Source organism: Lichenostomus cassidix, chromosome 8 (genome assembly GCF_008360975.1).
Source record: "Lichenostomus cassidix isolate B80296 chromosome 8, HeHo_3.0, whole genome shotgun sequence".
NCBI lineage: Eukaryota > Metazoa > Chordata > Aves > Passeriformes > Meliphagidae > Lichenostomus > Lichenostomus cassidix.
The window spans coordinates 9,936,630-9,951,560 of NC_139489.1; the positions used below are offsets into that span (position 1 = coordinate 9,936,630).

At 45.2% G+C, this 14,931-nt stretch overlaps 1 protein-coding gene and 1 long non-coding RNA gene across 10 annotated transcripts in view; one reads left to right on the forward strand and one right to left on the reverse strand.

Moving 5' to 3' along the window:
• Positions 1-14,931, reverse strand: part of ST3GAL3 (ST3 beta-galactoside alpha-2,3-sialyltransferase 3) — a 174,181-nt gene that overhangs the window by 13,051 nt on the left and 146,199 nt on the right. For 6 of the 9 annotated variants that reach the window (XM_085067798.1, XM_085067797.1, XM_085067802.1 and 3 more), the window contains 2 exons: positions 11,915-12,061; positions 3,849-3,995 (listed from right to left, as the gene is read on the reverse strand). The exons of 1 other annotated variant lie outside the window; for it this stretch is intronic. In XM_085067798.1, coding sequence (XP_084923924.1) covers positions 3,849-3,995; positions 11,915-12,061 — 294 coding nt within the window. The remainder of the gene's footprint in view (positions 1-3,848; positions 3,996-11,914; positions 12,062-14,931) is intronic. 2 more of the 9 variants (XM_085067800.1, XM_085067801.1) reach the window with 2 other exon arrangements.
• LOC146433827 (uncharacterized) lies at positions 3,897-7,208 on the forward strand. The gene is made up of 3 exons (XR_014853719.1): positions 3,897-4,033; positions 4,386-5,027; positions 5,651-7,208. It is a non-coding gene; the product is annotated as an uncharacterized LOC146433827 (long non-coding RNA).

Sequence of the window (14,931 nt, forward strand, 5' to 3'; positions counted from 1 at the left end):
CCTCCTTGCAGATTCTTTTCCTCTGGGGCAGGAAATGCCTGCCCAGCCCTTAGGAGTTGGAGATCCTGGGAGACTCAGTGTAGGCAGCTGCCTTCTGTGGTAGCAGCACAGCCTTGGACCTTGAGGGTTTTTACTCCTGAAATGAAAGGAAAGGCTGAGCTAAACTATAGACTGGGTATGTCTGCTCCTCCCTTTGGAAATACAGCTGCCAGTGCCACAGAACAACAGGAAAAATCAGATTCATTTCCACAGAGATTTTATCACCTCAGTCTTGGCATGGGAGAGGCATCTCCGCCCAGCTGTGAGCAAGCGAGTGCATTTTGCTGGCTTTTTTTATGTAATCAGAACAAATTCCTTGGAGATGAGTCACAGGGTTTCAAGGGTGTCCAGAGAGATGTCAAGCAGCCTCAAGTGTAAATCAGTGACACACCTTGCTGACAGGATGCCTGCTTGACAGCAGGCTCATTTCCCCTGCAGATACCAAGCAAGGAAAAGGGCTTGAGGGATGTCACCCAACAGGCTCCCAAACTCCACACACACATGTGTGGCATTTCCAGACCCAGGACACTGCTGGTGTTTACATTTCCTCTGTAAAGACAGTGATGTTTTCAGGGTGGAGCTGGAGTGCTTCCCTGCAGCTGCTCTCTAGGCTTAAACACTGAAGATTTTTGGACATTCAGGCTGGAGAACTTTGGCAGTCAGTGAACAGATTCAAACTTCAGATATAGAGCTTCTGCCCCACCAACGCCTGGTCAAACTGCAGGGGTTCCTTCCTGGCATGTTTGTTGTGGTGGAACAGTTGCATCCCATTGCAGTTGTTTCAGTGTTGAGATGAAGCTACGTTAAGCAAACCTGCTCTGTTCCCCTGCCCAGGAATGAACACTCCAGCCTCCATGGGTCTCCAGGCCAGAGGACCAACTGATACTTGCATAATTTCAAGGCATAGCCTGCTTTAGTGGCTCCTTTAGAGGCTGAAATGTAGAGGATGACCAGAAAGAGCGACACCTGGACACAATCCCAGATGTCCCAGGTAACACTGGGGAAAATGCTGTGGATGGTCTTGGACTTTTGGGTGTCAGAGCAGATGGAACAGACAAAAATGTTGGTGGAATTTGGTTCTGGGTCAGTCTTCTTTCACTAATGTCAAGGGCAAGGTTTGGCACAAGGTACCAGTGCAGCTCAGCCTCCCAGTCTCCAAGGTGCCTGCAGGTCTTTCTTCAAGCAGGTGCTTCGAGTCTGGAGTGGGGCAAATCTCTATTTCTGCATTCTTTGAGGGCAACTGCAGAAGACACAATCCAGCTCTTATGCCCTTCACCTTTCAACTTCACCCTCAGGTGACTAACAATTACCAGCTACCATTAAAATTAAATGGGAAAGAAAGAAATGCGATCCTCTCTCTGCTCTTCACATTCCACAATATCACAAACAATTTGTCATATTGGGAGGGGCAGAGGCAGGAGGAGCATTAATTATTGATACTTGGGAACAGATGGCTTTTCTTGTACCAGGGCAGTGAAATGTGAGAGGAGCCCGTGGGTGAGGATGTGAGGATTAGATGGGCAGACACATATCAGGTAACCAGCCTTCAAGTGGAACAGGAACCTTCCTCCCAGAACCATCTCCGCTGGGCTGCAGAGCTCTCAACAGCAGCCCTGGCTGCAGAAACAAATCCACTGACATCTGAATTACTGAGGCTTCACCAGAAACTTTCAACGCTCCCTCACCTCTGTACAGGACATCCCGGACACGATGACTGATGGCTTCCAGACAGCAAAGCCCTGGAAAATCAGGCACCATCTGCTCTCTCCAGGGGACCTTACTGGTTGCATTTCATGTGTTCAACCTCATCTAACTGTTCTGTGCCATGCAACGTTTATTCCTGAGACCACATAGTCCAAGAGTGACCTCCTCTGGCCTTCCAATGGCCTTGGATCCCATTTGGGGTGCTGGTCTTCAACATCAGAGATACAAGTGATGTGGACTTGCAACTTCAACCAGAGACTCTGTTATCCAACTCTTTTTTCCAGCTTTGTGTATTGATCCATGTAAGGATCAAGAGCAAGAACACTTCATTCTTGTCACCTCTGGTGGTGTCCTCAAGGAAAGAGACACATACCAGGTAATGAAACAAGCTTGGCACAGGACACCTGCTGTGGTTGTCCCCATGGCCAAAAGCTGACTGTGGGACTGACATCTTCATGAGACAGGAAGAACAACTGGGCAAGAGTGGTTCTCCACCAAAGGCAGCTGATTCACCAGAATGAAAACAGAGGCACCAAAAGCTTTTCCTGACATTTTCATGAAGAGTCTCTGTACCCACTGCTGGATCTCAGCATTTGCAGCCTTTTGCACTCTGGTGTAGCCATCTCTTTGCTGGAAGACTAAGAAACCAGCTGTACTGCCTCAGACCTGGGCCTGGGGAGCCCAGGGTCCTGTCTCTGGCAGTGGTTATAGACACCCAGTACTGGACAAGTCAATGGGGATACCTCCTCTGCTTCTGCAAAAATATTCCTTAGCTATTTTCCATTCAGCGATTTCACAAGCCAGATATCACCTCAATTCAGTTTACCTTTCTGGACATACCCCTTAAACCCTGTAAATAAGCACTCATTTTCCCAGCAAGGACTGATTAAGTCCATGGTTACTCCATTGAGCAAGGCAGACTCTCTTGCCACTTCCACAGGCCCAGAAGGTACCTCAGGACCACAATGTCCTGTCCCTTGGTATACTGGAGACCTCCTCACAGCCTTTTCCTAAACTCTGTTTGTTCTTTTAGCCTCTGCTGAGAGCTTGTTCCAAAGTCTCATTACACTGATAATTAGACACACTCTTCTCATTTCTCAAAATGACTAATCACTGATTTATAATTCCTCTCAGTCTGTCTAGGGTCATGCAGCCTGCAGCCTGTGAGAGTACTAAGACATGTACAGTCTTGTGATTTGGAAAAACACAACTTCCCAGCTTCTCTCCTGGTCTGGATAAATGGAAAAGTGCTTGAGGTGAACAAATGTCAAATGCCAGGAGACAGCTACTGTCCATGAACAATACAACATTTCACAGTGTGGAGTAGGACAGAGCAGGCTTTCCTATGTAGTGAAAAGGGATAAGCAATCTTAGAAAGACCTGGGCCATATCTGTGCTAGGAAAGAATGAGGTCTACCAGAAAAGCAGTAAACCTTTCCACTATAGAAGCCTTGACCAGTGTCCAAGTTTGCTCTAGTTTGGTACAGGAAAACGACAGACCTGAAGGCATCTATACCGCTGCATTATACTGATACGAGAGCTTTTGTTACCCCGAAAATGCTGTTTGTCTCACTGGGATAGTACCAAAAAATGTTTAAATGTGACCCTGTCTTTGCAGAGCAGTGTCCACAGAGCCCTGGTGGGTTTACAGCAGTGAGGTGCTACTGGACAGTTAGCTGAGAGCTCAGGTGCACAGGCTGATCTCAGCTCCTCCATGCTTCCCAGGGATCATCTCACAAAAGAAGCCTATGTATTAGAGAGCAATACAAAGGATCAAAAAGCAGGAGAGACCACGTCTTTTCAACCCCAGAGCAGAATTGCTCCTTTGCACCCTTCTTGAGTTAACATTTATGTGAATCCTTTCCCTGCCGCTCAAAGAAGAAATGACATTATATGCACATTCCAGAGAACATTTCCCAGCAGTAATAACCATTTTTAACATACATTGAGCTTGGGAGAATGTCTAGAATTTTACAGGCAAATGCATGGGTGGAGTTGTGTTTTGACCCACACAGGAGAACTGTAAGTTGACATCACAGTCAGGCTGTGGAATCAAGGTGGCCAGCGGGCTCAGGAGGAGGATGTGCTTGGCAGGAGCTCCCTACCTCTTTGATGGCAGACATCTTGATGTTCTCATAGTAGTGCAGTGGTGCATTGGGTGAACTCATGTCATAGCCAAACCCAGCTACCGCCACCTCATCACAGTTGTGCAGCGCCATGGTTATTGCTACGCTTCCCAAGGTGGGGATGTTCTGAGAGGAGAGAAAGCAGGAATGGAAGACATTAGCATGTTGCCATTTTTATAATCAAAGATTTCCTCTTACTGTCTCTGCTCACAGGGGCACTGCTGCTACTAAACAGAAAATAAGGAACATGGTATTTGGCTATGTCCGCACATCAGCTGCCCAGTACCAGCTTGTAAGGTTGATAGCCTCCCAGCTGCTAAAGAAATTAATGCAAATGGCCAGATTCCCCTTCCATAACTTTGCTATCCTGAGAACAGGGCAGCAGATGAGCTGGAGGATGAATGACAGTGGATATATTAGCTTCCTGAAATTAAAATAGACATAGATAGTGCATTACAATGTTATGCACATTACTGGCTTCCAGCTAGGCTAAGGAAGAATACCTATCCCAAACAGGTCACCACACAGGAGCAGAAGTGAGGAAGAGCACAAACTCCCTATTTTACTGATGGCAAAAGCAGTTTAAGGTTGTTAAACAGCTCTGGGAGACTGAGAAGATGGAGAAGGCAATGTGATCCAAGATCACTTCCTTTGCTCAGGGGCACGGCACTCTGATCTGTGCCATTCCCTCCAAACCACAGCACACTGGGAAGGAGCAGTGGTAAGCCAGTCAGAGATGGGTGGTAGCCACCCCAACAGTCTTTTCCCATCTGCTGACCTGCAATTTGCACTGAAGTCCAGCCTCAGCCCTTCCCATTTCACTGGGCTTCTGCTGAGGCCCTGTCACAGCAGTACAACTCCTCGTGTGTGTTCTGCTGGGTCAGCTGAGTGTTTCCAGTGTAAAATCCTAGCTCACTGACTTTTCTAGCTCCCCTTTAGCCAGATGAATCCAGAGGCAACTTTGCCCCAGGGGCTAGGGAGAGGCTGAGAAATCCACCCACATCTTCATTTGTAGAGTATCCAACACAGGCTGTATGGGAAGTGTCATGAATCCAGAGGACATGCTCGGACAGTCACCAAGGCTGACAGCTCTTAGCTGAGATGTAGAAACCAACTGAACACTTCCATTTTTCATTTACAATGGTTTACCCTGAACTGGTGAGCAATGCTATTGCATGTTCAAAACGATTGGGAGCAATGTTTTGTGTTTCTCCTTCTCCTTCAAAGGAACTGGTTTTTGTCAGCACACAACCATGCTCACTTCTGTTGCCTGACTGGTTCAAAGAACAATGTTTTCCAAGCAAAGAATGTCACCCATATCCCAGCTGAGACGTGCAGAGTTGGAAGCACAACTCCTGTGCTTTGGAGAACTCCACTACAGTGCACTGGAATTACTCCAGTCTGAAAACAAACAGGGAAAACCTACTTATGGATAAATCAATGAGACATTAAATTCAAACATTTGCAGCACAACAGTAACAGTGCACATCTGAAATGACAAAACCTTCCTACACCCTCCTGTTCCAGCTCTAGAAGTTGGGAAAAACAGCAGAATCATTTTGTTCTCATTGCTTAATTTCAGTTGATACAAAAACAATATTGGTTTTATTCTAGTTACTTTAGTTAACTGTTAATTTACTGGTAGGCAAAAAATATCAAGTAGGGATTTCAAAAAAATGGAAAAAGTTTATTAGGCAAGGATAAGCTATTGCCCCAAATTTCAAAATATTCAAGAACATCCTGTCTTCCTGGACATGGAACTTTTAATTCAGATTTCTCAGCTTTATGTTTTGCATAGATGATGACATTCCGATGTCACTGGAATTGCATCAGCTGGTAAGTGGACGTGCCACAAAACCCTTTCCCTCAGCAGAGCTGTAGTTACAGTGTCCAAAACATAGTGAGAAAATGGTTCCATCCTTGAGGCTGTGTCGTCATTGGGAACATGATGGTGTTAACACCACCCACACTAGCACTGGGCCCATTCCCACGGTACTGCTCAAGGGGACACAGGGTCCTTGCCTGGAGGGAATTTCACTGGCCAAGTTAACATTTAAGAGCTAACTTTCTAATGTGAGTCTTGCAAACCACAGAGAATTAATTGCACTACCCAACCTTACGGGAGGACTGCCAAACTTTCTTTCAGGCATATTCTCTTTGGAGAATAACAGCAGACAGAAATCAAAAGTGAACTTTCCTTTGGTTGCCAAATATCTGCCTGACTTTATTCCATCTATAATACCTCCAATGGTATTTATAGAAGAATACAAGCTAATTTTCTCATCTGCTTCTGCTCTTCAGTACTTCCTGATGTGTCACTGTCCCAGTACCACCCTCTCTGCTCTCCCACTGTCTCAGTACCACCCTCTCTACCATTTAAAAATTATTAAAATACCAGAGACTACCCACCTTCCTAACCTCTTGAACTGTAGTAGACGTATCTGATTTGGCCCCTGCAACTATCAGAAATTCACAGGGTGCTTTCATGACATAGTTTTGCATTGTCCTAAAATCACATTTGGAAACTGATGATCTGATGACAGTTTCTTAATTAAACTATGCCTTATTGATGTTAGCACCCTCCAACACTGCAATACCTACAGCTTAGTATGTGTCCCAGGCTGTGCTGCAGAGAATCCAACTCAGCAGCGTTCTCCAGGTCCAAGGGAAAGGCCTCTCCTCTCCTCTCCTCTCCTCTCCTCTCCTCTCCTCTCCTCTCCTCTCCTCTCCTCTCCTCTCCTCTCCTCTCCTCTCCTCTCCTCTCCTCTCCTCATGGCAAATAAGAGGAGACACACATCAAAGAGGAAATGGCTATAATTACTCTCTGGCTTCATCCACACAGATTCCAAGCTCTCCTGATTGTACATAAAAATTCATTAGCTGCTACCCTCTAATCTGGACCTAATGGACCATGTACAACCTACGGGGCAAGCTGGGGGACAAGTCACTCCAAAAGAAGTTAGGCATCATGGACATGGCTGTGCCAAGTCTGGCTTGCTATGCCCTGCACGATGCGTCAGTGCTATCTCACCACACACACCCTTGTGCCGTGCCCCAAAGACATACCAAAGCAACCACCACACCTCCTGTGCTGAGTTATGAAAATAAAACTCTCTCAAACAACCGAGCAGGCCTCTTGTTATTCTAGGCCTTTGCTAAGACAAAACCCCCAGAACCATCTTGCCTCAGGAATAATAATCTAGTGTTGGACCAGCTCAAAGTCTGCCTTCCTGCTCATGGCCCTCTGTGTGCCTGGATGTTCCTTTACCACCAAGCAGTGCTGCTTTCAGCCAATGTTTGAAAAGTACGACAGCAGTCAGTGCTGAGGCAGGAGCCTCTTGGGATGCCTCCCAGCTGCACAGAGACTGCCCTGTGCAGGTTAGACCATGGGGCTGCCTGGAATGGCTCAACACAACCACTGCTCCAGATGTGGCCATGATGAGTCTCTGGCCTGAGCTGGTGCCCACCAATCAGTGTGAGGTGGGAATGGAAAAACCCAGAAATCATTGGCAGCCCTCTCCCCTGTCAATTCCTTGCCACAAGTTTTGAACTTGGCCTTGTAAGCTCTGCATCACCTGCTGTGTGTCAAATGGTTTCTGTCCCAGCTAGGGCCCATGGAGGTACCACGTTCAGCATCTCCACTCCAGCACCTGTAAACAACTACAAGGGCAACCTCACTAGATAATGTGTCCAGAACTGAAAGTCCACATTTTCAAGCCTGGCCTGCTTGTCTAAGGCTAAACATCTGGAAGATGTAATATCCAATATAATGCTCCCCAGGGATCAGCCCTTTGCCTGGTGCCATTTGAGAGAACACAGCAGACTGACAGATGAGCCAGCGATGACACTAAAAGTCCATGTGACAAACAGAAGCAGAAAACACAGCAGTGGTGAGTGACACGTCACCACAAGCAGTGCTGGGCAAAGTCTGTCTGAGCCTCTGGAACATGGCTCATTCCAGGGACACCTGTCCTCCTTGGGTGAGGTGAGCACATGCATGGTGCATCCTGGTGAGAAAAGCGTAAAGACAAGAGAGGCAAAGATTTCTGGTCTCGTGCTGTGTCAGGCACCACAGCAAGCTCTGTGTAGTGCAAACACAGTCTGAATCCCAGGTCAGGGGACCAGAAATGCAGTACAGACATAGGACAGGCTATCCTAAATGCTCCTACACTGTTCTCTGCTGCAAACAGGAAGACAAAATTCTTCCCCCCAACACCTTGATGTTTCATCTTCCATTGCTCCCCTGAACTGACTTCTACTCACAAAAGAAATCAGTCAGCAGAAATGAACACTGGAACTCCTCTGGACTCTATCAAGGCTGAACATCACCTCATGGGCTTGTGCTGGAGACCCAGTGCTGGTGACTGAACCAGGGCTGGAACTGCTCTTTGCTTGGTGCATGTGAAAAGCTCTTGCTGCTTTTCATTCCATGCCCAGGTCATTCCTGTGTCACTGCCTGTTGGACTGGAAGGAAATGACTGCTGTAAATCTGTTTTTAGAAATATTTGACTCCCTTAATAAGTTAAGTGAATTCCAGTTATTTATGGGATTTTACTTAGCTCAGGGTAAGACTTATTGGATTGTTCAGACTATTCCAATTGTTACGTTTTTCAATAAAAGGGTAGCGTTACTGAAAAATAAACTCCCTACAAACAATAATGCACCTGGATAATGCAGGCTTTTGCTGCTTTGCAAATCCAAAGATTTACAATGACACTAAGTCTCTGCATTTAACTGACTGCAGCTGCAGTGGCCCCTCACCTGTCTCTCTACCTGCCTTAGAAGATGCCATCAGGGTGCAAAAGAGGGAGAACCATGTGACCGGAAAGGATTAAGCAGAAGACTACTCTGCTCAGCTCCTGCCATTCCCACCTCACTTCTGCTCCCCAAAGACCCAACAGATCCCAAGACATGAACTTCACACAGTCATAGTCCAGTAAGAACAGGCCAGGAGACAAAGTCTGCTGACACCAGGGCAACTCATGAGAGAAAAGATCATGATGACCAGCCAAGGGAGCTGAAAACAGCCTGAGGAGCAAAGGGTCCCCCACAGGCACCTCCAGAAAGGCTGTCTGCCCACAGGAAAAACCATCTAAGACCTACGAGAATCCCTGGCCAGGACATGCTAACACTCAGCATCAGAGGTTAATCCCTGAGCTATCAGCACTGTGCAGAGGTGCTAATCCATGGCAGGATGCCTGAATCAGCCTGGTAACACCTCCTGCACATGGCTCCTCCTTCACCAGGTTGGTGCTGAGGCTGGGTGAAGTCCAAAGAAGGTTGCTTTATCTCTTTAGTTTATAGAGTCAACCATTTCCAGTACATGAACAAACCAAAGGGTTACACTTTGGGGTTAAATCAGAAAGAGATCCATGGATGCACAGCACCAGCATGGAGAGAGAAACAAAACACCACCTTTGAACTGATGTTTGTGCTTGTCCCCCAGTAAACTGCCTGCAGTGTAAGGGGTGATACTGCAAGCCTGAAGCACTAGCTTCAATACCAGGGGTGTCTGGTTTCAAGTCCCAAAGTCCTGTACAAACAGAACTTTCATCTAAACAAAAATCACATTTGGCTACCCTGCACCCACACCTTAACAGGATTCTTTAATCAGAGAAAGGCTCTTTACTAGATCATTTTTTTAATGCTAAACCATCTTCAGGCATTAACAATTATTTTCTCCCAGACATTGCTAGGAGCCCAAAATTTTTTCTTTATCATGAGCTTATCCCAAGAGAAGTCCACATACAGTATGGAACAGCTCTCCCATTCTTAAGACCTCAGTAGGACTGAAGAAAACTCCTGAAAAGCTTTACCAGTCCCAAAGAGAAGTTACTATTCATTGTGGGTGTGAGTTTTGCTCCTTGCTAAGACTTTTGGCTCCCAGTGCCACAAATGCAATCAAAATGCACATCTGAGTTATACCCCACTACCATACTCCAGAATCATCTGGCCCAAATTATATTATCAAAGCAGAGGATGTTACTACATTCACCCTTTATTGAATCCTGGGAAAAACGCTTTGAGATCAGCCCCAAACTATTTTACTAGCTCTGCTCAACCTTGCTGAAAAAGCCCCCAAATTACAAAGTTAATTGGCAGCACATTGTTACCATATGTGGTGTGCAAGAGAAGCACTGAAGTTTATTTAGGCATCAGAACCAAAGGAGAGTGGAATATTACTGCTCTTTATGAGGATTTTGTGTTGGCCTTGATTACTAAGGCATCCCCAGCCTTGATCCTCCTTGTAGCCTGCTCAACACAGCACAGCACACTGCAGCATGGGGGCACCAGTCTGCCTCCAGCCCCATTTCCCAGGAGAAACTCTGGAGACACTGTTCACCATGCTTTTGCTTACTAGTCCTCAGCATTTTGCTTTTCCATGTTCATATGCTGCTTTCTTGAGTAAAATTTGCAGTAAAATTCTAGCACAGGCTAAAGCATTCTCTCTGTTTTTAAACTCTGACAGAATCCCTGCATTAGTGGCCTTGCACAGACTGCCCAGGGTACACTGACATCCCAGCCCCACACATGCACCTGCAGAGCTCCTGTTGCCCCATCTGAAGGAATAAACTACAATTCACACAGTCTAGCAGGGGTCATGGGCAAAGACTGCTTGCCTTAAAGATCCATAAACTATTTTTAAATGCTCAAATGGACTTTCGTGAAGTGAAACATCAGGTTTCAATTAAGATGCCTTCATTTCCCAATCTGATGTGTGTTAAACAACCTATCAAAACCTCATAAACTTCAGTTCACAGTATTTTCATTTCCGGATTCTCTCTTCTCCTTTCAGTTTAAGTAATAACTTGTGTATTAAAATAATGTGTTTAAAAATAAAAACAAATTGGAGAAAAACTAAAGGCAAAAGGAAGGTATCATGATTTTTGTCCTTTATTGGGGCAGCACTCCTGATTTTCTGGTAGACAAATCAAGGCCACATTGCTCTAAGGGCAAATTCTGGAGAATGCAGAGAGGTGAAGTAAGTTAATTCCTAGCTGATGGGAATATTTGCAATAAGATACCTCCAGCGCACAGAACAAAAATCCAGAGCTCCCAGAATCTCATGACAGCTTCTGTACACAGCAGTGCATTTTACAAAAGGCCCGTTCCATGTGGCTGAATCCGTCTGCACATCTTGCACCTCGCATTTTAAGAAGGAAATGTCTTATCTCCAGGCATCCACCCACCTGACTTGCACAAAACAAATGTCTGTAATATTCTAGAAGTCTTCATGATATAATTAGAGCATGGAAAATGAGGCACTATTCCATCTAGTCCAAATCCCTGCTGTGACATAGCAAATCTCCTGCGCTGATAGCAATGGCAGGACAATGCCAGGGGCAGAGCAAGCAGACCTTGTCCAGCAGAAGTGCTTCTCTCTGGGTTTGTCAGCTGTGCTAATGTGCCCAAAAATGTCACGTGTGGTCTCTATCAACAACTATATCACATGTGTACATGAGCAATTTACCCACCCAAGTAATACTTACTCTAATAGTTGTTATATTACGTAGAGCAAATATAAATAGGTTCTGAGGACTGTGTTGCAATGTGAGATAATCCAGAAAACCCGAGTCACCACCTACTCCAACACTAACACTCCAAAAAGCTGCACTGGGGGTGAGAGCTATAAGAATGACCATTAAGGTATTTTGTTAATAAATATGGCCTGAAACTGTGGTTTCCATTGCTTTATTTTGTGAGCTCTTACATATAAAACTTTTTGGGATAAGACCAGAATTTCTCACCAAAGGCCTCATAAAGCAAACCTTTACCCTCTTCTACTATAAGCTTGGAATGCAACTTCACAGTGGCTTTCAAGGCACTGCTGAAGTGTTGATGATCCCCTCAAAATCCTCAGATCAGGAGGGTTTTTGCCTTGGTCTGAAAGAGACTGAGTGCTGCCGCTGTAGCAGAGCCAAAGTCCCTCCCTTTCAACGTCCGACAGGGGAATCCCAAAGGGAAAATAAGAATAGTGTAAGCCTCCTCTGCTGCTTGGTCTCACAACCTTCCCTGAGGTTTTGCATGCTTTGCTTTATACCTACCCCTCTGCCCATCAGGCCGTTGTTGAAAGGCAGTCCGATGAAGCTGAAAGCTGCCTCCTGGATGAAGTAGGGATTCAGGATACGTATCTCATGAGGTTCCCTTGGGACACGGGTTGCCACTGACTTCCAAAAGCCATCAGAGGCACTCTGGTAACAACAAAAAAATAAAAACAAAAAAAACCCAAAAGAAAATAAAACAAAAAAAAAAAAAGAAAAGAAAAGAAAAAGATAAAACAACAAACAAAATTACATATACCAACTGTAGGAGATTTCTATTATTTTATTTTAAAAAACATATTAAAATGCACTACTGCAGCAGTTCCCATTGTCTCTGCTCACTGCCACAAGGCAGTAGTATAACACTGTAGAGGATCTGTGCATCTCGGAGAGGTGATTTTTACCCAATACATTGTTTTTTCAATTCAAGTTTTCACCCTGCAAACATGGAATAACACTGACCTTGACATGTGCTGCCCTGCTAGACAGCCCTGCCTGGAGAGGGGCTTGTGCCACTCTGCCACATGGCTTCCCATCATTGCTCCTGCTCTCCAGGTGTCAGCAGGTATAGCAGGTATATTTTGGAGTGCCCTCAAAATAACTAGAGGCTCTATGTTCACAGGACTTGGGGAGCATTCTTGCATTCTAAGATTTTGCTTCTGTTTGGGTTAATTCAGAGCAAGGTGCAGGGAGGATGACAAGAATTTTAATCTGCTGACCAGCAGCTTGGGCAGGATAATCTGATTGAACGCCTTCCCAAAGCATTGAGCCATCTTCCCTGAGATCTCCATGACAAGCAACAGAGACAGACAGTACTCTACATAAAAAGCACACACTCTGGAATTCATTATGTGCACCAGTTTTGTATTGCTTGCAGCTTAGCAGTGACTTTACAGCTGCTCCCAAGGCACTGATGAAAATGTTGATTGTCCACTGCAAAATCCTTAAGAGCTTCCTCTGTCCCATAGTGATCACCCCTGTAATTATGGACTGGAACTCTGCCTCAGCCAATACCTGCTGCATTTCACACGCTCCTTGTGCTGTGCTCAGCTCCTGTGAACTCTTACACCACGTGCTGCTAAACACCTTACTGAGTGTTTTTTATGGAACAATCCCATGGACATCTTTAGCTGCTGAATTTCATATCCTGAAATCAAAACTTTGGCAGACGGCTCGAGCTACAAAAGGCATTATCAGAGCAAACCTGAGGAGGGTGCACACTGTCACCCAAACCAACACTGAGAAAACCAAATCCTATTGCTATCCTGTGCCCCCTCAAAACTGCCCAAACATAACACACTTTTGACAACCAGGGCAAGCATCCCATGGGTTTAAGTTCACATTTCAACAATGGCCAAGTACCCTTGGGACCCTAAATGGAAAAAATTCTCGATTGTCACTCATGTTCTTTCATCATAGTAGAATAAGAAAGAATGCCTGGTGTCAAAGTAGTCTAACACTTTCCATTATAATAAGACATTTTCAGCCACTGAGAGATCCCAGCATTAAAAAAAAAAAACAGAAAAAACCTTTACAAATATTAATAAAGTTCAACATCCATTTGACCAAAGGATTTGAGGGATTTGGTATGCCAGCTGAGTTTTGCCTCCTTGTGAAAATTCATTAAAAATTGGATAAATATTAAGCCTCTGGAATTTCCTAAGGCCACATGTAAAGTAGACGCCTTTCAGTTCCAGGGAAAGAGAGCAAAAAAAATTAAATAATAAAAGTCACAGATTCCACTTGCATTAAGCATGCTCCAGGTCTTACAGAAATGAAGATGATAAACAAAAATCTTGAACAGTTACTCATTCAGTGAAACCATCTTATCATAGCCTTAAGCAGGCACACCCTGGAAAAACAGTGTGTGACCTTGAAATTAAAATAAATTTATACATTCAATTACAATTTCACATACAACTCTAAATATGGCATTGCTCAAATTTGGTTAACAATTCAAGCCAAAGGTCTGCAAGCTATTTAAAGTGGACAGAAGATGCTTTTTGTTGGGACTTACACTCCATAGGAGATTCTATGTAAGTTCTGGGACTTAAGCAGGTCTTACATGGCTTTTACATTACACACAAAACATCAAAGAGAAAAGAAAAAGAAGAAAAGTGATAAATACTTGAGAGTTTTATTCCTCGCTGCTGCTGGAGCTGTTCAGAGTGAGATAATCACATACCACCACTGCCCATTTTCCCAGCACTGTGTGAACCATGAGGACCACACTTGGGCTCCTCTCAGCTAGTTCAATGTCAGTGCAAAATAATTGTGGGTGCCTATCCCTAGCTGGAAATACAACCAGTCTGCTTTGCTCCCTTCTATTTAGCTATTTCTCCTGTTGTTCTTCATGCCTATTTCCCTAAGCATTCCTTCCCCTATCACGCTGCTCTGAAATTACTCTGGTTTCTCCCTTCTGTCTCATTTATATTTGCTCTGTGTTCTTCCCTATAACTTTTCTGGGCAGTTCCCCTGAGACTAATTTTGAGGGACACCTCGGATAGTCTCTCATTTTGGTGTGTTTTCCTGCTGTAGTTTCTAAAACAACTGTAGGGAGGAACGTGGACTCTCAGCAGGCATCTCTCTCTTATACTTCCACCTATACAGCAGGCAAAGCCCTGCGCAGTGCTAAAGAACCAAGAACCGTTTTCCTGGCTTATAATTACTGAAGTCCTCAGCCTTGTGGTTTGGCTCTCCAGTCCTGAGGTCCCTCTCAGGCGCAGTGGTTGTGCTCTGCAGCTTGTCCCTGGCACGCTGCAGCACCAGCCCTGTGAGCCCTGGGGTGCTGCTCCCTGACACAGCCCCTTCCGAGGCTCTGCGCTACTGCTGCTGGGCTGGATGTGCAGCCTGATTGCACCCAGATGTTCACAGAGCTTTCCAAAGAAATTACTTCCCATCGGGGAACACTGTCCCTTGTTTTGGCTGGGAGGAGACACGAGGAGCAGCAGGCACTAGGAAGGAGGGCACACTTTTCCTGCCAGATTTGTGAGCTCAGACTCATCTTTGGAGGTTGGTGG